This window comes from Pelobates fuscus, chromosome 6 (genome assembly GCF_036172605.1).
Source record: "Pelobates fuscus isolate aPelFus1 chromosome 6, aPelFus1.pri, whole genome shotgun sequence".
NCBI lineage: Eukaryota > Metazoa > Chordata > Amphibia > Anura > Pelobatidae > Pelobates > Pelobates fuscus.
In genome coordinates this window covers 211,999,702-212,027,158 of record NC_086322.1, presented here as the reverse complement: position 1 = coordinate 212,027,158, position 27,457 = coordinate 211,999,702, and the positions used below count along the sequence as shown (strand labels likewise).

The following is a 27,457-nucleotide window of genomic DNA, read 5'->3' as shown; positions in this document are numbered from 1 at the left end:
TAAATACACTCGGGACTGATGGCATCACTTAATTTTCAATATTATGACAAAATTTTCTATTGCATTCCTATAACACAAACCCAGAATTGAAATAAATCAGAACATAAACTATTCAAATAACTGGATTATATATCTGGAACAGTGATTCCAAAAGCAGTCCTAAAAACACAGCTTTCCAGGGTGCAATATAGGGAAAAAATACTTATAATAGTATAGAACTGTAGACTCTATGGAACGCTGGTGGTATTATTGCACTAACAAAATATAACTTGATTGCAGGCTCATATGGGTTTCTTTAAATTATGTAGCCTTTTGGAGAAATACAAACATAGTGTACCAATGTGAGGATAAAAACATTAGTTCTGTAAGTGCAATATAAAGTTGCAAAGTGCAACTTTATATTGCACTTACAGAAAGGATAAAATTGTCTAGACTGTCCCTTTAGTTTACCTAAGCAAGGAAAATAAATACAGTTTTCTACAACACAAAGCTATGAAATAGAGATGTTTAGGAAAAAATGTTAAGTTAAAAAAAGTATGTTGAGTTCTCACTTTGCATTCAGTAAGATGCTTATTGCTTCCATGACTGTCATTACAAGGTCGGGGGGTTTAGTGAACACTCGAATTTCTGAAATGTCAGCTTTGTCCAGAGAGTCCAGAGCCTTATTGGCTGCATCAAGAGCTGGCATAGCCTCATCAAGATCTCGTTGAGCATCATCAGCAATTGCCTGTGTCTCCTCTGCTTTTACTTTAGCAATTGCCTCATCTTCTTTAACAATGCGGCGCACCTGGTCAAGAAGAAAAGTTGTATGTTACTGTAAAACTGCAAAACAAAACCTAAATATGTAAATAATAGTCTGATACTATTTTAAATGGTCACTCTAGGTATGTTAACTAATACAGCCCACTATAGTGATGGTTACCATGCTAGTATGCTGTTATGTGTCAAACAATACCTCTTCTGCGGTTTCTATCAGTCTCCTAGCATAAAAATGAAACCTAGGATTGCCAACATGCAGAGAAAAACTATACTGTATATTACCAGTAGTTAGAGTGGTTGGACTTAACAGGTGGCCTACAAAAAGGCATGTACCACTGTGATTCTATCCATTTGGACATCATAGTGATGAATCATCATTTAAAGTGATTCTTAATAGTGATGTTTGGTTTAGGAGCAAATAGTTCATTTTTTTAATGGTTATAGTAAAGCAACTAGCAGTGCAGAAAATGTTATACAAAATACTTGACTATTGGAATGCAGCATTTCTTTCAAATGCATTGTAATTCAGCAATCCTTATAATTCATTATGCCGCTATGACAGTGTGACTTTCATACCCATCAGTATGATATTCACTCCTGCAATGTGTTTCAGCCATCGTTGAGATATTTTAAAAGATCTAAAGTGGCAAACACTAAAACACAGGACACACTCAAAAATCAGACTCAATGTATTCTTTCTGATAAAATGCATAAATAAATAAACAATCACAAACATTCTCTAAACCACAATATTTAAGCTTCCAGAAAGAGTATTTACTCACGAAAGCTATTAGAATGAGAAACTGCTGTAGATATATTACTGTATCCTTTAATTTATTGTTATTGAACATATATTGTGCAGCATTAAGAGCAGTTCTACAAATCTCATTGTCAGGTTTCTATTTAGGTGACAGAATTTTTCCTTGTTTTTTGACAAACTGAGCGGATTTTATCTTGTACAGACAACATAAAGCACTGCCATAAAATTAAATGATTGGCTCAGTAATCCGAATCTTCCATCAAAACTGAGAAATGTCAAAACTAGTATGAAATAATTCTCCAACTGCTATTACTTTAAATGAAAGAGTAACAAGAATAAACCCAAACTATCCTTTTCTGATAAATCTAGAGAGACTATTGAAAATTAAATAGAAAATCTGTTCCATCTCTGATATCTGCCCCCTACTGAGGCTATTTTTAGGATATGGCAATCTTCCTTAAAGGGACACTCAACATAACCATTACAGTTTAAAGTAGTGGTTATACTGCTAGAAAGTTGTATCTGCAAAATGACTATTTTAATCCTTGCAGTTTTCCTTAATTCCTATTAAATATATGTCACCAATACTCAACCTCTTTCGCTTTGAAATTATAGGTGGAAACATCACCCCATTTAGCCATCCATGTTTTAGCAAGTAAGGAGCATATACATTCCTGCTCTCATCATGCAAATCAGCCTCCTAGACTTACAGAAGATATGATGTGCAAGTGCTCACACACAAACCATTAGTTCTAGCCAGGCAGAAGAAACAAAAGTGGCAGATTTAAAAGGATATTTTGCAGGGCCAGTTTCCTAATACCCAAATAACAAAAATATGTAACGGTTATGGTGCTTGTAGTTTAAAACGAAAGGGTAGATGCAAGACAATAATATCATGACGAGTGATGCGGAGTGATACATACTTGGTCAGCATTTTCCTGGTCTACTGACAATTTTTCCATTAAAGCATCCACATCAACTGATTTCTGTTTGAGGACTGGCTCTAAAGCCGACAACTCTATCTTCATCTTGTCAACAATTACGTTAGTCTCAGAGAGTTTGGTAAGTCCATTCTTCACACGGTCACGTGCCTAGAACAAAGAGACAATTAAATCAGGCTCAATTTCTACTGTTGCCTATCAGCCTACATGTTTTCCAAATATTTAATAAAAATATAAATAAATATAAAACATAATATTTATATATGTATATATGAAAACATATATAGAACATAAAACCATTGACTCAGACTGTTGACATTCTATTTCCAGTTAACTTGCTTAGATGAAATGTTTTATTTAGAAACTTTGGTTGTTTATAGATCACTAAAAACTAAATTAATTACAATTTTAAAATTACTCATATTAAAAGCTCTAGCTCACAAGCGTTATCGAGTGAAGTCACAATACTGAAACATGTAGAAGCCAGAGGTGTATTTAGACTGTGTATTGGGGCATGTGATCATATATATTGTGGTAATTGTTGCCCCTCCTTGCGAAATCCTGAGTCGGAGCTACTCTATCAGGGGAGATCATTTGTGATCAATCTGTTTATTGATTCTTTCTTTAATTTCCAGAGTTTCTGATTTATTCTGAATTTGCATGATACCTTTAAATAAGGATTGGAAAAAAAATAAAGACAGGTAAGACAAACCTACAATGGGACAGGGGAGCAAACAGGCAGACTGCCATTATGGATAGAGTTTAAAGAATGAAAAGACAACATCATGTAGAGCAGAGCTGGGCGAATTGTAGATCCCCAGATATTGTAGAAGTTCAACTAACAAGATGCTTTACCAACCTTTAGAATGACAAAGCTGGTGACCGACCACTTGCCAGCCTTAGTGTAGAAGACAAAGACAAGAGTTTTACTACCATAACAGGTGGAGTCTATATGGCAAAGTGGACAGGAAATATATAGGAGATACACATAGATGAAAGGGAGGATAAGCATACTATATATATATATATATATATATATATATACATATATATATATATATATAAACTGGGAAACATGGAGGGTGAGGGGAAGAGAAACAGATTGGAAAAAACAAGGGGCATAATAAGGAATGAGTTATAAGGTAGAAAGATAAGGGGCGGAGCCTGGCTGTGGAGCTGATCAGACGTGTGCAGCACGAGCTCCCGTCTGAATCTACAATTTATGCCAAAATAACCTGGCTATCAAGCTACAAACTCCGTTAAATTGCACCACCCATGTAGAGGAGGCAAAGGTGATTGCAACGAGACCGAAAGTGTGACTCTAAGACACCGGGAACTCGAGACATATCGCTGGGGCCTACTGCGACGATAGACGCTCAGTCCTGCAACCTGGGTAGAGGCAAAGGCGAGGGTGAGGCGGCCGATCACCCAGCCCGAGACTCCCTAGAAACGGACACTAAAGCTGCAGAGGACCACCCACGAGCCTCCCTCTCCCCCCCCCCCCCCGCCGGTGAGGGATATCCCGGCACCAACAGCATACTTACTGTTTGCCCCAAAGACTGTACGACCCAAGGATCACCGACTACAATATGGCGGATACCACGTGCTAATCGGCAGTTATAGGGGCCAGCGGAGATCCAGCTAATCACTCTCTGTCCAAACTCGACGAAGATAACAGAGAGAAAGCTGCACACCGCTTCAACTATGCAGACCACTCCTGCAAGTATACCCCCAGAGACCTCCAGCCCTAAGAGCAGACGCAGAATGGTTGCTACCGGCGGCTCCCCTAAGAGGCGCCAACGGCGGGACCGGCGGCACAAGCGGCGACGAAAAGCCAGCTCCCACACCAACATTCACCTCTGCTATAAGCGACCACGACTCCGGACGGGTGCTGAAGCGACCTGCCCATCAGGGAAGCAACGACCCCCCCAATATGCAAACCTCTATCACCAAATGCCAGATGCCTGACTTCTACACGCATGTATGTCTTTGACACCACAGGGGAAGGCGGCTCCCGGAGGCTACAGTGCAAGCCCAGAGGGGATCGGATGAGAGTGGCTGTGACACTGGAGTATGTCAGGCATATCGCTGGACTTCCCCGAATATGCCTCCTAACGCACAAACTGCTCCCTGACTGCTGATTCAGCATACAGTAACGACCATTAACCTGTTATATCCCTACCCTTTGCTGAGTGATCAATAATATTATAAGTGCTAGCTAACACACTCTAATGTGGCATCCTAAGCATAGTTAAAACTCACTAGATGGCTGTTGTACTACCTGCATGTGAACACACTAGCAACTATAAATCTATATACACCTTCTCACACATAGATGTGACAGGAAGTTTGCAATGTACATGCTTGTACTAGAATAATATGTTTGAAAAAAAGCTCCAACATGATAATCTTCAACCTATATATAAATACATAAAATTGTGCACTGTTAACATATACCCCTGTTATAAATGTTCTGAAATAAGCACGTGGAATGTCGTCGGGGTACCACCTGCATGCTTGTTATACATATATGCACTGCAAAAAAAAAAAAAAAAAATAAATAAATAAGGTAGAAAGATAGAAGATGGGGAGAGTGGTGGAGTGGGAAGGAAGGATGAGCAGAGTGGGGTAGTGGAAGAGGAGAATGGGAAATGTGACATATACGAGGGGAGAATCTGGAAAGTGCAAACTGAGAGGTGACAATGAAGAGTGTGCTGTAGTGGGAGGGGAGGACGGGTAGAGTGGTGTAATGTGAGGGGATGATGGGAAGACTGGCATAGAAGTAAAAGATGGAATCATGTTGATTCCAATACACATTTTTCATATGTAATGATTATTGATTTATACTTGAAATTCCTTGAATAATCATTTCTAAGATTATGCCTATTTCTTTTTTTTTCAACACGTTTTGTTATTCTTGCACATTCATAATAATTAGGTATAAGTGAGTACAGAACACTTAACACTATATATTGACAGCTCAAGGAGTAGATATGCTGAAAATTATACATTAACATAATGTTATCACTAAAAGCAAAAATGGTCAGTTTCTTGAATCTATTTCATCAAGTTGTCCTGAAGATTCCCTTCAGTATGGCTAATCTTTGTGTGAAAAATGTCAATCAGCATAGTAACTGGCTCTTTGTAGGGTTACAAAAGGTGCCTTTTAAAAGTCTTTGCTTCCGTAAAACAAATATTGCATGGCTGCACAGCAATCAACAAGACTCTATAATCTATTTTTTTTTTATCATAATCATTCTAACCCTTTCAGGGTTATTCACTAAACTCTGAATTTTAGTGCACTACATCAAAACTGCAAAGCCAGAGCAAAATAAGCTGATGTGGGAAAAGAAAAAAGCTTGGCTAAGGTAGTCTAAATTTTACATTTCAGATTTTGTTTGCTTCAAGGTACAATCTAAGCACAAAAACCACTACATCTTAATGTAGTGGCTCTGATGCTGAGATCCTGTCCGTTTACGTGAACAATGCAATTTTTGAGAAATGACAATGCTTACATTTGTCCGAGAACACACCTCTAGTGGCTGTCAGATAGTCAGACACCACTCCTACTAAAAACTGCTTCTCTATGGAGTTGTTATGGGGGCAGAAGTACAAAACTGACTGTCTTATTGTCAGCGGTTATACTTTCAAAATTGTTTCTAATCCCAAGGTTTCCACTCTGCACCCATCAGCACATCCTCCTCAGGACTGTACATGAAGGTTTTGCTTTACTAGATTGGTTTAGGCTACTGTAAGAGTAATAGTACATACTATTGCTTGAAATGAACAGACAGTGACAGTCTGAGAGCGGCATGCTTCTCATTGATTCCATATGAGAAGCATCATGGTGGAATTCATAATGGCACTGGATTGGACCACAGATCATCGATCCAGATTGGCTCATTGTGTATGGAGTGGATGCTGCAAGGAGACTCTCCCTGAGCTGGATTACAGGAGCCTGATACCCAGGCTGGGTACCTCTCTCAAGCTTTCTTCCTAGCTCTCCACCGGGACACCTGTAGTGCTTCAGCCCCTAGTCGCCACAGCTTGGCTAGGGTCTCTCTGTCACTTCCCACCCTGGAACAGGGTCCTGGGTACAGCCTCATGTGATTAAGCTCTCTTGCAGAGACTATAGCTGGTCCACCCAAACACTAGTCAAGACTGAGTGAAGGATGAAAAGGAATTGATTTATTCAGGCCAAGTTGCCTGCTTATACACACGACTGCCCAGCAGAGGGGCTCCATTCATACATACAATAACCATGCCCAGGAGTCTCTGTGTCTGGGAGATAATTGAGATTGCCTTAATTACCTCCCAGACACACGAGGTACAATAATAAAACACCCCAAAATACATAAAAAGCAGATAGGAGTTTTCACAAGTCCTACATCCCCAAATAGCCCTGATCTGAGTGCCCAATTTGTCTAAATAGCACTCAGATCCAAGCAATACAGGGGAAACACCACCTGACCAGCCGCACACATGGTCCTATGCCCAAAATAGTTCCAGGGCGATTAGTGCTTTTGCTGGTCAAATTTTAGGAGCTCTTGCAGATGAACTACGGGGTGCTCATCCTGGCTCTCAGGAAGCGTTTGTTCCTTACAGTCTCTGGCACCTTCCCTTCAAAAAGCGCTCTCTTGGTGGGTCGGCAAGGGGGTCAAAACAACGGACCAATATGACTGGGAACCGCAAGATCACCTAGCCGAAAACAGTTCCAGAGTGATTGCGGCTAAGTACCCCTGATCAGATCAGATGAGTCCTTCAGGACTGTAGTGGACACTGAATACCCTAGCCTAGCTATCAATTTCCCTATCAAATGAGCAGCAGCTACACTTTCCCTCCTCTATCTAAGAATGCAGCTTCAGAATGAATCTAAAATGGATGCTGTACAGGAGGTGGGAGGGTCTGGAAGGGAGGGTCTGCTGCTAATTTGCTGGAATGTGTCTGCTGACCGTGAGGCACAGGGTCAAAGTTTACTCAATGATGACGAATAGGGGGCGGATCGAACCGCGCATGTGTTCGCCCGGCACGCCGAACGCGAACACGCTATGTTCGCCAGAAACTATTCGCCAGCGAACAGTTCGGTACATCACTAGTGTTAACCTCTACCACTTCAGCTGGAAGGCTATTCCATGCATCCACTACCCTCTCAGTAAAGTAATACTTCCTGATATTATTTTTAAACCTTTGTCCCTCTAATTTAAGACTATGTCCTCTTGTTGTGGTAGTTTTTCTTCTTTTAAATATAGTCTCCTCCTTTACTGTGTTGATTCCCTTTATGTATTTAAATGTTTCTATCATATCCCCCCTGTCTCGTCTTTCCTTCAAGCTATACATGTTAAGATCCTTTAACCTTTCCTGGTAAGTTTTATCCTGCAATCCATGAACCAGTTTAGTAGCCCTTCTCTAAACTCTGTCTAAGGTATCAATATCCTTCTGAAGATACGGTCTCCAGTACTGCGTACAATACTCCAACTGAGGTCTCACCAGTGTTCTGTACAATGGCATGAGCACTTCCCTCTTTCTACTGCTAATACCTCTCCCTATACAACCAAACATTCTGCTAGCATTTCCTGCTGCTCTATTACATTGTCTGCCTACCTTTAAGTCATCAGAAATAATCACCCCTAAATCCCTTTCCTCAGATGTTGAGGTTAGGACTCTATCAAATATTCTGTAATCTGCCCTTGGGTTTTTACGTCCAAGATGCATTATCTTGCACTTATCCACATTAAATGTCAGTTGCCACAACTCTGACCATTTTTCTAGTTTACTTAAATCATTAGCCATTTGGCTTATTCCTCCTGGAACATCAATCCTATTACATATCTTAGTATCATGAGCAAAAAGACATACCTTACCATCAAGACCTTCTGCAATATCACTAATAAAAATATTAAAGAGAACAATTAACTATTGTTGTGAGTGAGCTACAGAGCATTGCTACAAAACATAATTTCTTATTAATCACTAGTTTATATTCTTCAACACTCTCCCTTAACCCGGTTCTGTGAGAATATTTTCTCTTTTTCTTATATAGATGTTATACAGATGTTAATCTTAGATAATTCAAAATTAACATTGTATTGCTTCTGTAAGATTAATTTGAAATTATTGGGCTCTTTTCATTTACAATGTTATTCTCCAGTATTATTCTTCTGAAACACAATAACATTTTATGATTTCCAAAAAAAAAACAGCTTGTAGTTATAATATATTCATTCACATAAACATACATTTTTGGCCTACTTTTTATAAATGTATACCACGTTTGGAATACACGTCATTAGCTCAAGAGAAAAAAAATACATCAATAAACAGATGGGTCACAGACACTCTTGGGTATGAACAGTTAGTCATCCCAAAAAAAAACAAAAAAAACAACACTTCATATATTAGTCATAAATAAAAGATGTAAAACAGATAAATACCTGAAAAGCATAATTAAAACTCTTGTCATTTTTCTTTTCAAATTTAATTTGGTAAGGCACAGGTAATTGCCGTACTTTCAATTAACTGCAGAGCTGTATCTTTAGAGTGTTGGTAATTTTGTGCTTTCTAGAATATGTTCGAATGAATTAAATTGCTATCTCTTTAGATTATGTTATTAGAGGTCATACTTAAATCATCAGCTAAGTGCAGGAGACATCTTAGGTTTTTAGATTGTAAGCTCCTTTGGGCAGGACCGTCTGCACTCTGCACTATATGTCGTATATGTTATGTTAGAATTAAATGTTTGTCTTGTTTACCTATTGTACCATGCTGCAGAATGTGTTGGCGCTATATAAATAATTGTAATTGTAAAAGGTGGCATTACGTACATTCTATTTCTTTGACGCAGGCTCAAACTCTATGCCTGTTCCAATCTATGGTTATGGAAATGGCCCAGCAACACAATTGCGGGTCCCAAACAAATGGTTAAAAACCATTGCTCTAATATTATATCTATAACTTGTCATAAGTTGCTGTAGTAATTAAATAGATAACATATTTTTCTTCAACAAACTGAAGAATAACAAAAAGATCATTTAATGGGGTAAAAATTGTGATTTATTAAAATAATGCAAAAAAAAAAAAGAACAATAAATATTTCTAATGATACTTAAAGTAGCATGGAAGACACTTTCCTCTCCAGAAAGCCGCTCCACCAAATTGGCGTTTCATTTTTATTTAAGTGATTTGATCTTATCTCATGAACCTAGGCTGGGGTTTGCGCCGCAAGAGCAGATCCATTTATTGTACAGGATAATTAGAACAACTGTATAAATTGATAGAAGCCATACAGCAGTTGCTCTCAGTTTACGCACAGTCCAGTTCATTGTTTAGTGAATAGGGCTGTGTGACATGATTGATAGAGACTCAGACCAAGAAGAGAGAAAACTCTGACCAAGTTGGAAAATATTAACACAGCCAGTCCAAGCTGGGACCTCTACTGACCAATAGACAGCTCTTGAGTGCTATCTTATCGCTGCAGCACTGTTTACAAATTGCTACAATGTGAAAACACTCCCACTTATGAGAGTGAGTAAAGTATATCCTCTGCACCATCAGCTTAGCAACAATGCACAGTTGTTATGGTGTTTAACCTTACCCTTTAAAAACTTAAATTTATTAAAAGCCTTACCGTAACCAGTTGCTTCCTTTTATCCCCCAGCATAGATAAATACAGGTTTATTAGCTCTAAGTACGAGGTAGGAGTCGTGTAGTAGCGCCTTCTTAGCTCTGCGTAATATTGTTCAGCCATTTCAGTGACACTCATGTGAATCTCCACACACATTTCAGAAAACTTGCCCTTCATCTCCTCCTTGCCAAGGTCAATATTAGCAAAAAATGTTTGTGATACGGACAGCAAAGCTTCTTTCGGCCACTTCAAGTCAAATCAAAAATACAAAAGAGAACAAAAGTCACAAACCGTGTTTGTACTTAGGTGAAACAGAATCATTGACAGTATTTCAGAATAATTTCCTGAAGAATTTTAAATATGTATTTATTAAAAGCATGCATGTATTCTTTAAATCTTTTTAAAGACTAAGTTTAAATTTGTATTTGAAAAACTGAAAAAATTTCATATTTTAAGACAAAATACTAAGGTGGTATTTACTGAATAGAGAGTTGTAGTAAACTGAATATTACATGTACTAAACAAATATGTTGCTATTATATAAAAATGGGCTACTTGGGGATAATATGTAAGTTGCATAATATTTCAAGACCATCTACTTATTATCTATTAATAAATGTGTTTTTCAATTAAACACAATTTACAGTTCAGTGAATTAAACCCTAGGACATAAGAGACGACATTTATCAAGGAAAAGCAAATGCTATTTTTGGGTGCAAAAGGTTGTCAGACAGACATTCTGTTGGTTTGCATGGTGATTGCTCCTTATTTAGCATCCACTTTTGCCTTGATAAATCCCCCATCCTCAAGAAGAACAAGTAAAACTAAGGACTTACAATAAAAATGGGGAGGCACTCAACTAGTATATATTTACCATACTCATTTCTTATTTTTATACGTCTTGTTTTTTTGCTCCCCAATAATGTGGTAAAACCTTTATTAATGCAAGTTTATGGATAATTATTATTTTATAATTTGTTTTGGATAGGTTTAAATGATGTTGCAATTGAGTATGTAACAAAGTATGAAAAATGGCAAACAAGAGATATGGTAACGGTGTCTTAAAAAGCCTTTATGGTTATTGCAGTGAACTTAAAACTGAACTTTAGGCAAAAAACTATGATTTGCAAAAAAAAAAAAATTTAACTCAGCTACAGACACAGCTATTTTAGCCTGAAAATTGCAATTTGGTGTTCTACTCATTCCAATTTTGCTCACTAATATAAATACATTAACAATATATATATATATTTGTAAATTACAGATTCGATGATCTATTAACAATTATTATACAGTTAAAGCTTCAATTATCATTCCCCAATATAGGAAAAAATAAGCACAGTTAAAAATACATTTTGTTTAGTGGAATCACAAATTGAAGACCGGTAAGTGTAAGGAATACAGACACAAACTCCTATTGTCATATTTTGTACAAAGCAGGACAAATGCCTTTGTAATTATGGCTGAATTGTAATATCAACTGCCTATTATATGGAAGTGAAGAAAACTTGGTGTGGACAACGTTTGCAATAACCAGAAATTAGTTTAGTAAACAACCCTATAGGTGTGCCAAGTCATTGAGTGTGAAAGATATAATTATTATTATTATTATTATTATTACTGGTATTTATAAAGCGCCAACAGATTCCGCAGCGCTGTACAATTAGTGGAGAACATACAATATACACACACAAATACAAAAGTTAGAGAGGGCCCTGTCCGTAAGCTGAAATCTAGCCATAAAATAACTATTTCGCATTATATTGAGAAGGGTATATATATTAGAGAAGGGTCATGAAATAGCCCATGCTCATTTTTGGCTCAGTAAGCTAAATTCCGGAAACTGCTTATATTTTTTTGGTTGTATTTTACAGACTGTCTTATAGTTTCTGCGATATCAGTATTTTTCACAAAACAGAAATCTGTCAGATATGAGCTTGTGTCGTGTTGCATAGTTGTTGACTCATGTGGCCTGAGCTCACATCCCTTTTCATTTACAAGCTGTCATGATATATCACCCTCCAGAAAATTGGTGAAATACATTACTGACAAGGAATGGTAGAGCAAATCCTTATATGATGGCTGCCATCCAAGGCAAAAGTGTTGGAAGTTGACATATCCTCTTGGTTTGGCAGGGATTCAAATGCCAAAGGATCGTGCAAGTTTATTTTTTGCAGCCCTTTAGCATTATAGATGTTTCCTGTTGTTGTATGCCATACATTCAATGCATTTTTAAAGCATATGACTTCTGGTGGATTTCACTGACCTGCACAAACCAGTCAATGGTACAGCAGTTCACTAGTGATGGGAACATTCGGCATCGTGCTCTAAAGGCATCTCCAACTGGACTCATGCAAAGCACAATGTGTAATCTCTGCCGAACCTGGCTTATAAAATACTGAAATACCTGGAAAACAAACAAGACAACCGAAAATCCCTTTAACCATCTATTTTAATTCAGATGTACAATCGATTGTATAATTTATGAATGGCATTGAATAAAAGGTAAAGTCATACAATAATGATGAGTACAGGTTTATCTTTAATATAACAAAAATATAGAGAAATAGTGTATACATTTGAAGACATACATCAATAAATGCTCTTTGAAATCTTGTAAGCCTAAAAACACAACACAAATGATGCTTTTTCTAGTGATTGATATAGCTGTTTAGCTCTATTTACCCTAATGCGTGACAATATGCATAAAGATATCTGAATGGCGCTTTATAATGGGAACCTGAAAAGCATACATTGCAAATTTTGGATATAATTAATAATTAGTGTACATTTTACCATATCCCACCCAACTTATTTATAGATAGGTGACAGAAATCTGCCCCTCAACATTTAGTGCAAAAATGTATAGATATTCCTCACTGGGAGTTGCCCCTGAATGTTTGTGTTCAGTTCATTGAGGCTAATTTTCGAAAATGGTAATTATGGGGTATTGAAAAGGGCATTACAGATATCAAGCTGGAATGGCAGAAATCAAAACAAAATACAACTAAGCTGTTTTTTTCAGCCTGAATATTTTAGCCTAAAATGTGCAGTTACTAATGTGCTAAAATCACTTCAGTGGGTGTTTGAAAAATGAATGGAGCTCATGTGGATCATAGATTGAAAGTTCTTACACTCTCATACTCATTTTCAATTCCGCAATCTAAGAAAATAATTAACGGGTTGTCTGAAGTATGTTGTGTCATTATAAAAATGAATCTCAGATTAGAAATATTGCTTAGCTGTTTCTCAATTAAAGGAAATTTTTGTTACATATATTTAAGTTAATTGAAAAAATGTGTGACACTCAGGGAAGATGCCTATTTTCCTTGTAATATGTACAAGGAATAGTAATAGTACGTCTGGAAATTACAGCAGATTGGAGATTGTTGTTAGTTTATTCTCGTGTTTGGGTTTTCTGTTTACTACCCATGTTTTAAATCAAGTTGTACTGATTGGTTAAAAGTACCAAATAGCTAGCCGTGACAGGTGAAGGCTCCCTGAAAGTATCAGGAGTTATATTCTTCAACATCTTGAAGCCAGGAACCACATAACCCAAAACCAACCATAACTCTTAGTCCCTCCAACACAAGCCCATCCTTATTCCAATCAACCCTTATTTCTACTGTTCTCACATGACTTTTTTTTTTAAAAACATAATCTTTTCTGCTCATTTGTCTTTTTTAAGTCATACTTTTTAAAGTTAACCATATACTGTTTGATTAAGTGTGTCAATTTTGTTTGATTTTGCATCTCTGTGCTTTCTTTTTCGACTCTACCTTTTACTGTCTACCTGTGACAGTACAATGTCCAATTCCACAACCTCTATATTCACACAGGAAATTATGTCAGTTATCCAAAGAGTATCTGTCCTGAATTTTCCAACATTTTATATATTGCAATGTTTCATCCACCTAACGTTCTTATTTGTATGCCTTTGTGGCAGTCCTGCACATTAAAAAGTTGGACATTGCTAATCTAGCCAATTATCTCTTGGTAGTTTTGTAATGTTTACTAGCATGGGATGCCAGTTTATATATCTATCATTAAGATAAACAAAGCAATCGCAGAAAAAGTAATACTATTCATTAAGGTTTGTTCACATGCATGTTTTATAAAATGCAATTTATTTCTATAATTGTTCCTGTGGGATAGGTTGCGTAGGCCAAGCCAGCTGTGTAATAAGCATCTGAAAAGCTCCCCACAGGACTATCACTAAAATAATTAAGACAGTGGGCTATGATAAATTATGTCAACATTGCTATTAGACCACAGATTAATAGTACTAAAAGGGATTGCAGGATGTGATCTGGAAATTCAAATACGCTAAAGATTTGGCTTAGCACAAATTGAAGTTAGCAAGCATGAATCGTAACCTCTAAAATGTCTATCTCCCACAGATGAATTTGCGGGAGACCAATCATGATGGTCTGGTTGCATTAGGTCAGTGATTTGTCTATGTACCAACATAATGTGTTTACTAAATCATGAGTTGCAATGAACCAAAAATATAAGTGCACAAATAAGCCTTTTTGAAAAAAAATATGTACAAATGGTGAACAAACAGTATTAAAAAGCATTTACTTTTACATTCATCAGAATATTCTATTAACCTAAAAAATTAAACAGATATATATTGCCATATCATTTAAAATATGTGCCAACACACTCCCATATGGATCAAATTATAAAGTAATAGTGTCTGTGTGCCACTCAAACAGCTGAGCTTTGGGAGATCGTTGGGTCCAAAGTATCAATCCTCCATATGACAACAGAACAGATGATTTTTAATAATTACACAAGTACATATTATATCAGATTCACTAGAATACGTGCAATGGGATAAGTTAATATGAATTGAAAATTCTTTATCTTTTGCCTATGCAATATGAAAGGCCAACACACCAATTTTCTGCAGCACGTAGTCTTGGACTTAACTTTTTACAATGCATGTTAATAAAATGAAATGTCAGTTTTTCAATTAGCCAAAGCTCGTGTATATTTTGCTAGTAAAAACAGTTATAGAACAGATGTTGTTAATTATCTATACTGCTTTAAATATGGAAATTAAACCTACAAATTCCATTTTTAGGGAAATTCTGCAAGGTATAAAATTCAAAGCAGGTTTAATGATTTGCTCGAAAACTATTCCAATTTTTGGGGGATTCTGTTCAACTATATGGCAATCTCAGGTTGTCTAAATAGATTTTATAAGAGATATTTAACCTCATTTTTAAATTTGTTTTCTTTAACATCTAAATAATTTTCTAGGACATAATTACAAAATATTTTAGTGCTCTTTCGGCACATGGAATGCTATGTAAAGCCTTACAACTCTAGTGTACCACAATTTGGTTCCTATACCCATGAGACAAACAGGATAAAATGAGCATCCCTTTAATTGATGTCACAGTAAACAGTATTTATATTTAGAAGACAGCTGTATGTTATATACGTATGGATAGATTTATAGGGCAGTGTGAAATTAGATTTATAATACACTAAAATACAGGATAGAAATAAATAGATTAGTGCAAGGTGCACACAAGAGAAAAAAATATATATAAATGAATGCATATGTGCTTTAGAATATATTGATGTAAATTGTATTGCAACTATATAAAAATCAGATCTGAACATGAACTGTGTTCTTTTTATCTGTATTTTAGTAACCATTTCAAAATCAGGATATGTTTCATGAGCTGCTGGTATAAGTAATATAAGCTAGGGTTAAAGTCACAAAATACAATAGAAAGTCGGCTGAGGTTATCTTAGATTTAAAATAGAGTGTAAATGTAAAGCAGACAGAACCCACATAAGTTAAGGTTAGAGGTGCAAGGTGAGACACTGGGATGAATTATTTGAACAATATATATGTACTACACAGAAGTCAGTATATTTATCTATGCTAGATGTGTTGTGGGTAAAACAATTACCATGATCTGACAAGGCAGGAGGACGGTGAGTGTGTTAGGGATTAGAGTAATTGTACTTCTTTAAGCATTTTACACTGTGTTTACCTCATCCCGGTTTCCTTCAGGAATCCCTGCTTCCTTGGCCTTTGGTCTCGTTGCTGCTAATACATATTCAAGTTCATCCTTCTCAAACAGATTAGGTACTTCACCAGAATTTAACATGTTATTGATATCTTCCAGGAACTCTTCTACCACAATCTATAAGTTTAAATAAAAAAATAAAAACAGCAAATCAGGTGTGAAAGAAGAGGTTTGTGTTTTCTACATAGCAATATATGTTACAGAAAAAAATAAATCTTTAAATATTTTTATATAAAAAGTTAGTGAGTAACGCTGGCAGTGAGTAAAGAAGGCAGTACATTTGTATTATATGTTTGCTGCATGGGGCATGAAGCTTGAATATGGTAACAGAGTCTTACTCTTACCTGAGTGTCCGTAAAAAGAAACACTGTATCCTTATTTTCTACTCCGGCCATTTTGTACAGTTTTCGCAGATCTTCATGAAATGTGTCATAATTGTATCCACGACTCAGTTCAATCTGGAAACATTTATAGCCACACATCTGTGTAGCAAGCCTAGTCAGAGACTGTTTTCCTGTTCCACCAACACCAACTAAAAGAGCATTCCCCCTCTCCTGACGGATCATTCGAGCAATTCTAAATAGAGAAAGAAAACCCTTCAGAACAATACATATCCCATGTGAGGTGTCCAACACCACATAAGTTAGGTTTCATATAGTGCATTTTTTGTAAGTTACATATTAACCACAGTCTTCAAACCAAACTTGATTTTACAAGTTCATAAAATGTTATATGTTCTATGTATATATTAAATAATAAACTGCTTCATAATGATTATTATTATATTGGATGCCATGTAGTATTTTGTATTATACCCCTAATATGCATTATTTGACAAGCCTGCATGACTTATCATATTTACCGATTATTTTGTATGTGTCTTTCCTAAATTTATGTTATATTTCAATGGGGGTTATGTACCAAACAATACTACAGCTTTCGTACACCCTGCATTCTTCCCTGAACCCCAAAGAAACTACAAATAAATGAATACATTCGGCTTTTGAATGATTCTATTTCAAAAAGAAAATGTATGTAAATAGCAACTGCTGTGTTGTGTTCCTATGCTGTCCTTGGGGAATGTGTCCAGCCAGGACTCAGACCCAGCAGGCACCTGTAATCCTTAAATAAACTATATGATAGATTTAGATATAGTGGAAAATGTATTAATTCTGATAACAGGCCTGATATCAGAATGAATAAATTAGAAAAAAAAGTACTGATGAACACTCATACCAATAAAACAACAACAACGAAAGGTCATTTTGTGATCAACCCTCTTGTTTATTGGTTCTCAAAAATAAAGTAAATTATCTGTTACTAATGTACTGTTTGTGGCCACACTGGCAATGCAGGCGCTGGGCTCGAACACTAAAGAAGAATAACATTTACTAAGTCCACATGAATACGGGAATGGGGAAGGACACCAAATGCAAACTCCTAATTGAATTGGAAATACTCTGAACTGTGAACTGATCTTCTGAGTGTCTGAAAAGAAAGCCAATAAAAAGCTTCCAACCTGCCTCATAGACGACTGGATATCTACCCTGGCTGTAATGTTAAAAGGGGTGGTTGTAGTGCTAGATACAGGAACCAAACCAACTCCATTGGAAGCTGTAAAATCTTGGCGTGGTGAGTACTTATTAGAAATAAATTTTTTCCAACCTTAGCCTTGGTTTATCTTACGATGTGGACTGTATAACACCAGCCCCTCCTCCAGGTATATGTGCAAAGAAAACAGTATTACAGTTGTGTTCATAGTTCATGTTGAAAATCAATATAATGCATATGTTAATAGTAGAAAAATAACCAATATCAAGACTCAAGGATAAACTCAGTGACTGAATAGCAAATTAATGCAAGGTATGTTTCATATAGATGGCAGTACATATGTTTGAAGATGTGTAAAACAGAGCCATGCACAAACGATGCATATAGCTTACTGGCTTTGATCCAGTCATTATGGAAAATGCACAGGAATCATAAGCAATTGCCAGAAGCCATGACTAACAAATAAAACATGATGCATGTTGCAATCAAAAAGGATGAAATGACTTATTTACTCTGTATACTAGTGCCAGAGCACTAACTCTGCAAAATATAATATGATATTTCAACAAAATACAGGAAAAGACAATGAATACATTAGGACAAACACAGATTTGCTCCAATTTTCATTAGGCTCACAAAAGCTGATTTTGTTCCTTGCTCAGTACCTGGAGACATGTTCAATTGCATCCTGGAAAAATACCAGCTTTGCATCTTTAGCATTGGCCAGATTGTAATCGTCTAGGTAATCTTGCAGCACCGATCTAAGCTTTTCCATATCAGTCAGATCTTCATACATCCTATCGGACTTATCAGCACCAACCTTAAATTAGAATTGAAACACAAAAATGTGTTAAGCGCAGCCCTGTGGGTATAATCCTGCAAAACAATGTAATTAGGAACTAATTTTAAAGACACACTGTATGCAATACGTTTAATAAACAAAAAACAGAAAATCGTGGAATCAAATGATTTAGCATGCTAGTAAATGTGTAAAAACAGGAGGAAACCACCGATGGCACCATACTGACACAGCTACATAAATTCCGTTACTCGCAGATAAATCACTTCTATCATACCCTACCAAACAGAACAGCCATACATCAAGAACTCACCTGGTATGAAAGCCTCTGCAATGTCAAGACTTGGGGAAAACTATCTCTGATGCCCAATGGGAGAAAATCCTGATATTATCCCACAAAAGCACGGTAAGCTCCAGATACCAGGAGACCAAATACAAACTCCTCTCCTCTTGGTACAGGACACCCGAATACCTACACAAGGTGTTCCCCATAGTCCCCAACACCTGATGGAGGTGCGGGGAGGCTGTGGGAATAGTCAGACACCTACGGTGGGATTGTCCCCGAATAACACCATTCTGGGAGGCGGTACGCGCAAGACGTTTCAGAGATACTGGGGTGAGGTCCGACCCTCTCCTATGCCTACCTTTCTACTATCCTCCGACTACCATTTGCTCCCTTCCTCTTCCTCTCTAACAGTACAGATGCACCAGATACAGGCAACCCATTCCCCTATTTAAGAAGGTCTGCTAGACCGAACACGGAACAAACACAAGGTGCTTTCTGAGTGGGCAACGCACGTGGCTGGCCCTCGATGGGTTTGTTACCCTTCCATATGAATCTTAGAATAATTCACTGATTATAATACATACATGCAACTGTAGCTACTTTCTGTTAGCCTCCATGAGACTACAATTCGAATCTCATGTATCTCAATGCCTTATTGATTGATTGCACCGAGACCTGCGTACATTAAATCTTTTATTGCTTACTGGAACTGTTTATTCTGTGTTAATAAAGCTTTTTGAAACACAAAGAAACAGGAAGAAACATGTATTTCTCCTACCTTTACTCTTCTTTCTTGCTACGTGACAAAAATTATATTAAAATCCCAAATTGACAACAGAAATAAAATAAGTAGCTATTATTTTCTTTGTTTTCTGATTCCCCCACTATTTGCATTTTTACAGTAATTTTTGTATATATTTTTGTACTCTCTTCATTTGTTAAAATGTATGTTATTTGTTAGAAAGTCAAACCTTTCCATAATAACCTATACAAAGTCATTGTTTTTTACTGGAGTGCAAATGATTATATGTTTGCTGTTTGACTTTGACTGGAGAAACACAGGATCACTCATCGCCTGACCAGTACTACAACCGAAATTCCAAGTTCCTTATTTTTTCCCCCTTTCGGAGAATATCTTCCTGGTTATGCTGCATAATTATTTTCCCAGTGGAAGTCTGTGTTACTATAGTGGCATAGCGGCATCATGAATGTCACTTTCACGGATGAATAAGCTTTGTATTTTCTTTTATCAAGGTATGGCATATTTATTATCCATGCGACAAATTAAAATGGGTGGAAAACTCAACCCTGGATTTCCCCTTTATATAAATGTATTGTTTAATATCTCGTCCAATATATCTATGTGCCCAGAGTTAATATAAACATGCCACAACACAAAAATGATTTGCTTTCATAAACACTTCAAATGCTTCAAATAATTATGCATGTTATATATTATTACGCGCCTGTGGGAGTAATACATCAATATAGTTAGTTTATTTGATGCTAATGGAATTGATCTGTTTACAATTATCCCCCAAGGCATAATGTGTCAAACTGTTTTTTGAGCGGTTCGGCAGTGACAATTAATAAAGAAATCTTAAAAGTGACTGTTGTGCATAACATTGCAAATCATTTTTTAGTCTGCTAATAATATGATCAATATGTTGCTAGCTGAAAGGTTAGCAAAAATTTATAGAAAGATAAACGATGAAGAAAATAAAAATAAATACGATGCATGCATGACATCTGAATGCAGGCTAACAGAAACGTTTGCATGTTTCTGTCTTACCCAGCATCCTCTCTGATCTGTTCTGAAGGTGGATTTCATGTCCTGCTAACCTTTTCCACAACCACAGGAAACCAAAAGCAAACAAAAAAAACTGAAACAATCATCGGTTGGTAGCTTCATCTATAAACGATCAATGCTATCTCTCTAACAAACAAAATAAAATTACTGGGGCTCAACAAAAGAATAGATTTATAATTGGAGAGAATGGAATACAAAATATATATACAGGACAATTCAGTAGTGTGAATTATCAGAAAAATAAAAAATGAAATTAAAATTGCACATTTTTAATTTTAGGACTAAATAGCAGAATTGGAGAAATATACATTTAACACACTGTCCATTTAAAAGATGGCACTCTTTATGTTTCCAAAGATCACAATTGCAAAATAAAATAAATCTGCAAACTACTACCTTCATGAAATCTCCAAAAATAATTGGTTTTGTTATGAAGTATTCTGGTTCAATCTGCACAGCAAAATGTTTACCTGTAAATAAATAAACAGTTGATTAAACACAATCACCCTGTTAAATTCTCCATGGATGGGATTTGTCAGTATTAAAATGTGTTAATGAAACAGTTTTGTTTTTTGTTTGTTTGTTTTTGCTATGTGTTTCCCTATGCTCATTTCCCTCTTTCTTTCATTTGTCTCTGACAATTCCAGGTGACATACTACAAGGACGATATATGTCAATCATTGTAGGATGCTAACATTGTTTCATTTGTGGGTGTACATTTTTGTATATGGTCATAGTAGAGATATTTTTCTCAGCTTTCACTGGTGGTAGCACCATATTGGTAAAGTTTATTGTTTAACATAACTAACTATGCATTGCATGCCATAAGGATAACACAAATTATAGATAAACCAGAACTATATAAATTACGACACAGTCTTTGCCACAGCAGAGTACCTTTAAAATAATATGATTTATTTAGCAGGAACCGTGCATCCTTGTATCATGTTAAATGCAATACTCTGGTCTTTGTATTTCCCTCTCCCTGGCACAGTCTTCTACCATAATTCATTCATGTCATATGCTTTGTGTACCTTATGCATTCACCAAACACACCAATTATATTTAAAGGGATACTATAGTCACTAAAACAACTACAGCTTAATGTAGTTGTTTTGGTGAGTATAATAATTACCTTCAGGCATTTTCATGCACACACTGCCTTTTCAGACAAAAGGGAGTATTTACATTTCCCCCTAGGGACACCTCCAGTGGCGACTCCTCAGATGGCCACGGGAGGTGCTTCTGGGGCAGTGCTGCACAGGAAATAAGGTACGTTTTAACCCCTTCTAAGGTGACTAAGGGGTACAAGCCACCTAAATGATGGTTTTAACACAATAGGGTCAGGGACACATGTTTGCGTTCCTGACTCTATAGTGTTCCTTCAGCATTAATGAAAGCAAATAATAACAATAAAACACAACCAGGACACCTTTGGTATTTTTTATATCAATACTATTAATGATTATGTAACAGCGCATTACCTTACATTATCTTTAATGTAATGGGGTAGTCAAAAAACACTAGAAACAACAACTCCCATGATTTTATTACACACAAAACAATGCAAGTGGCTGCCAAAGTTTCATGGGAGTTATATTCTTTGATTAGCTCTAAGTGATCAACACTTGTTTTGGTCTTATTTACTCCTATTCATATTTCATTTATTTTTCTTATGAAAAGCTGCAGTTAACACCAGCTCCCATCACTTTTACAATGATTTCTTGGGTGTTAGGACATTACTTGCATACAGATAAATTACACAAACTCTGCTTTTCAATACTAAAATGCATCATTATTTAGTCACATTGCTACTGGGTTTTGATTTATTATGCTGATCAGATGCTAAAAATAACTTTAACATTTTGACTATATGCTCACTAAAATTGTATTGAAAATATACTTACTGGCCATTTCAGACAGCATTGTGTGAAAATACTGTTTGTCTTCATTGTTGATAAGCCGGTCATGAAAAACTCTCTGGCACTCATGGCAAAACAGTCTGAAGATCTGTGTTTGATCTCGTACAGATCCAGGATCGCACTGTAGCATGCCTACAGAATATATATCATGCATCATTTAATAATAACTAGACAGTTATTATTGCCCTTAGTGATTTTAACTACAACAGAAATATTAAAATTGGTATCACTTATGAACATAGGCAGATGACAGACATTTACACAAGAAATCTAGTCAGTTGGTATAAGCTGGGATAGCTTAGAGGTTAGTGCTTCTGATGGATTATCTTTGTTTTAACTGCCACATTACAAGTTTGATTCCTGGCAAGGTAAAATGAGGTCTTCGACATTCTAAATTCAATAACGATAAAGCTGGCCTTGGTACAATTCACAAATGCATTAGTGTCACGCACTTTGACATTTGTCGTACTAGAACCTGATTAAGATAGTCATGTCAATTGATTATAGGACATTGACTTCTGTTCAGTAAGTCATGGCCTATTAGTCTGAGATAGGTGGACTTATTTAAAAACACGTTGAAAGCTGTTGTCTAGTGGAGTATATCAATTCCAGATGACTAGTACACGATAACTTAATTTTCATAAATCCACTTATTTTGAATTAGTAATAATATATAATAATTTAATATGTATAATATCTATAAAATATGTTACTTGAAGATCAATGCTTTTGTGATTTAGTATTTCTATCATTGTGTTAAAGCAGTTAAAATTCCCACTCATCATCAACCACACTCTGACAATATACCTAATCCAAAAGTTGATATGTTTTCCCACCAGACAAGAAATAAATGTACATGGCTAGGGCACAGCATGTACCCATGGCTGTGCCCCTTATTTGTAGGTAGATGAGTCCATCAAATAAAAAACAGTTAGAGCTGGGGACAAATTTCAGCAAATTCAGAATAAAGTTCCTTAATTCTAGAGACACTATTTTTTTGTTTGATTGTAAGTGATATTTACAGGCTTTGTTATGAGGAATATTGTTATATAATATAGATAGAACAATAAGGTCAGCTAAAAAAAGACACAGGTGGAACAATTATGGAAGACAGCTGATAAATTGTATTCTAGGTGACCCATACGTACAAATCAATCTTTATCGCAAATGGTCTTATGATTTGGACAAACAAATTGCTGCAGGTCTCTGTGAAATAGCAATTGATTGAAATAATAAGGTGATATAGCAGATCTTTATTTTTCTGTATTTTTTGGTAAGCAACAAATAGTCACTTTTAGAGGAAGCATAATATAATATACATCTGAGAAGGTTCCTGTCACAAACCTAATGGTTCGTAAAAACAAGATTACCACCAGGTAATTATATACTGAGCTCGTGGTCATTTTGGAATTTCTACAAGGTGTTTCTTTCTGATTTTGACACTATTACAGGGGCAAATGATAAGCAAATGGATGAACACTTCATTTGTGGACTTCTATTTATAACATCCAGGCTTAAACATATCCATTATGGTAGCCTGTTCGCAATTGCCCTTTATCAACAAAGGAAAAATAAAAAGCTATTTTATCTGAATATAAATCTTTTGTTCAACTATATACCTGATTATCACTATGTGAACAATCACTCGAGTTGCCATAAAATTATATCTCCAGTTGGGTAAAGTTTTTCAACCCTGGTTTCACTTATAACAACTTATGAAATCATGAATTACCCTTCCTCTTTACTGATGATTGGCAATGTTATCCGTTGTTCAGATCACACTCCTAATCACACCCTCATTGATGCAGGTTAATGCAATACATCAATAAATAGGGTCCGTGGGACAATTAAATTTCTTCTATTTCAGTTTCTACTTTTCTTGGTAGTTACAGTTATAGTTCTTTAAGCAAAATGAACATTGAGTATGATATAGTTTGGCTGAGTGACAGGAAAGCCTGACAAAGACATAGGGACAGACATCAGGAATTATGCTTCCATTCACTATAGGGTATAACAGGGAAAAGTCTTTGTCCTGTCACTGTTTGCCGTACGTTGGAGAGTGCCTTCATTCTCAGGTATTAGGGTTTTTGGTCTTAGGGTTTGCTATCAGCAAGGGCTGACTGAAAGTAGACAGTATATTTAACAATACATATAATTAGAGTTTGTTAGAATGTTTTACTAACATTGAGAACAGTATCATGGGAACATTAGGACCTCTGACACCATGCCTCTGATTGAGTTGCTGTAGTATGATACACACTGAGGTTTCTATGGTTTCTGAGTCTTTCCTTCTGTACCGTTGAATTAATTTTCTTTCTTAACTCCTTTTAATTTCTCTCCTCTTGTTATTAGTCAAACATATATTTTTGTTTCTGAGTATTTTGTATTTTTCTTTCACACAATTCGTTCTTTTAACTAGGCTACCAGTTCACTATCTGTTGCAGCATTTATATGGAATTTTTACAATTCTGCTATATTGGCATTAGTCAACTAGTTTTAACAGTTTTAATCTGCCCTAGCAAGTTGACCCCTAATTTAATAAATGCACGATCATAGCTTAATAATGACATCCTTTGTAGTATATTCATAAGACTTCAAGTGAAATACCAGGAAACAAATATAGTGAATGTCAATTAACATAAAAAAAGTTGACAGATCGTACCTGTATAAAATAAATTCTTTATCCACCTCTGCATATATAACACTTAGCAAGTAGCAGATACAAATTTTCAGAATATCTATTATATTCTACTAAAACAGAGTACATTGTGTTTCCTTTGTTTTTTACCTTGAACACACTTTGAAAGGTCCCGTAAATTAAATACATAATGAGATTTTGCGGGAGTTGGAAGAAGATCAATGCTCATTCTATTGTAAATTTCCACTGAAGCTTCCACTATATTTGTTGCACTCTGTTTTACTGCTGGAGTAAAATCTGTCAAAAATCCATTTAAGATTGCCTAAAGGAAACAAAGTATGAAAAATATATAAAATGATGAAAAACTTAAATAAAATAAACATAGGTAAGCACATTTATATTTAAATATATCTATTTTGATATTATTTTAGCCATTTTTTCAGGACTGGAGCTTAAATGCATTTACTTGCTTCACTACATCTGCCAATGATTTTTTTTTTACTTCCAATCTAGAGAGTGCTTTAACCCCTTAAGGACACATGACATGTGTGGCATGTCATGATTCCCTTTTATTCCAGAAATTTGGTCCTTAAGGGGTTACATTTCTCAAATTCAAATGTCTATTTTTAAGATGACTCACAATGATTATAAGAGTCCCTTAAAGTTTTGGTTATAGCTACCATTTTAACTTTTTTTCTGCCAACCATGACCTTGAATTCATTCTTTTGGATAAGCTTTTTTCAAATCATTACAATCTGTTAGAAAAAACCTTTCAAATTATTTATCTTTAAATTGTCCTATAGACTTTAATGATGACTTTTTGTAGATTTGAAAAGTATTCTAACAGATTGTGGTCATTTGAAAAGATTATCCAAAAGAATTAAAGCAAGGCCCATTTGTATACACAGGGTTGATTTTACTTTTGCTTTGCTTCTCCTCTACACCAGAGAAGATCTGGGGAAATACATTTCCTTTTGCACAGAGGTAATGTATTAATATCTTACCCTCCACTCGTCACACTTTAACAAAGCCAAAATGGATCAGAAAACAAATGGTTTATAAACAGCATTCCAAGAAGAAGTAAAGGTGGAGCTCAGGGTTTTAGAGGCCATATGGTCAGCCTGCAAAAGCAGTCTGTAATGTTCCATGTCATCAAACACAGCAAACAGTAAAAAGTGACTGGTAAAAACCTGGCTAAGTTACACAGTACAATGTTGCCCCCTCAATAAAAACTCTAAAATATTTTTGTTCAAAATGAACACCAATATATGGATGCTATTGTGTACTGTATGTACAATCAGAGTGCTGATATGCTAAAATGTATACAGTAGTGTATCATAAATTAAATCAAAGGGTGACAGTGCATATCCAGCACTATTGCACATAAACAATTTTCAGTTGAACCATCTATTAAAATAATCATGGAGAAAAGAACAGGAAAGGCATTTATGTTACAACGCTCAAAATGAATGTTGGGACTAGATGACTTTAATGGGCATTATTACACAAAATGTATCTATATTAATATACATCTATTATTAGTAAGTATCAAAGCTATATACTCCTTTAGAATTTATTGTGAAAACACTAATCCAAAAATCTACCAACATAAACACAAATACAAATACATTAAACTAGGTAACTGTTATTTACTGCACTTAGACAGGCTCATATGCTATCAACATATTCCACTACAATTCTATATATTGTTTAGACCTTGGATTATAAATCAAGGAATAATATATAATCACATACACATTATGATGATTTTTCCGCAAAGTATAAATGAGGTATACTTGATAATACATTAAATAATTGTTTTGCCCTAAATGTGTTTTATCTATGCATCTCATCATTCTCATGTACATGATGGGTAGACAGACAGGCATGCACTCAGGCAGATAGATATAAGGATTCCCTTTATTATATATTTAATATGTTGGAGACATTGGAGTTTGAAATTAATCTTTTGAAGACTTCATTCAATGCTTGGAGACAACTATCAATCTCTGTCACAAAGTAGGCCAAAATAGGAAATGTTCTATTAGCCATTGTTGAGTTTTATTACAAAAATGTTTTAAAAACTGATTTGTGTAAAGTGAGATATTTTTAATTCTAATAACAGAACAGTTGCATTTATGATGGTACATTGGTTATGGCATCTGCAATTACATATTCATAAACAGGGCATTTATGCTTCCATCTGTCTCACGGCTGACAGTGAAATAAGGACAGACCACAAAGAGCTCAAGAGTGAGCATCTGCTTCCAGGTAAACATGGACAGAATGGGACAGTTGAGGTAGTCTTTAATGA

General features: G+C 35.7%; 1 protein-coding gene across 1 annotated transcript in view; it reads right to left on the bottom strand.

Annotated features, from left to right (window-relative positions):
• DNAH6 (dynein axonemal heavy chain 6) overlaps positions 1-27,457 on the bottom strand; it is a 257,043-nt gene that overhangs the window by 103,611 nt on the left and 125,975 nt on the right. Inside the window, exons 42-51 of the mRNA XM_063458711.1 lie at positions 25,294-25,465; positions 22,491-22,637; positions 20,980-21,053; positions 18,354-18,508; positions 16,482-16,713; positions 16,102-16,254; positions 12,348-12,488; positions 10,085-10,327; positions 2,443-2,610; positions 552-787 (exon numbers count right to left, since the gene is read on the bottom strand). Of these exons, the coding sequence (XP_063314781.1) occupies positions 552-787; positions 2,443-2,610; positions 10,085-10,327; positions 12,348-12,488; positions 16,102-16,254; positions 16,482-16,713; positions 18,354-18,508; positions 20,980-21,053; positions 22,491-22,637; positions 25,294-25,465 (1,721 nt within the window). The remainder of the gene's footprint in view (positions 1-551; positions 788-2,442; positions 2,611-10,084; positions 10,328-12,347; positions 12,489-16,101; positions 16,255-16,481; positions 16,714-18,353; positions 18,509-20,979; positions 21,054-22,490; positions 22,638-25,293; positions 25,466-27,457) is intronic.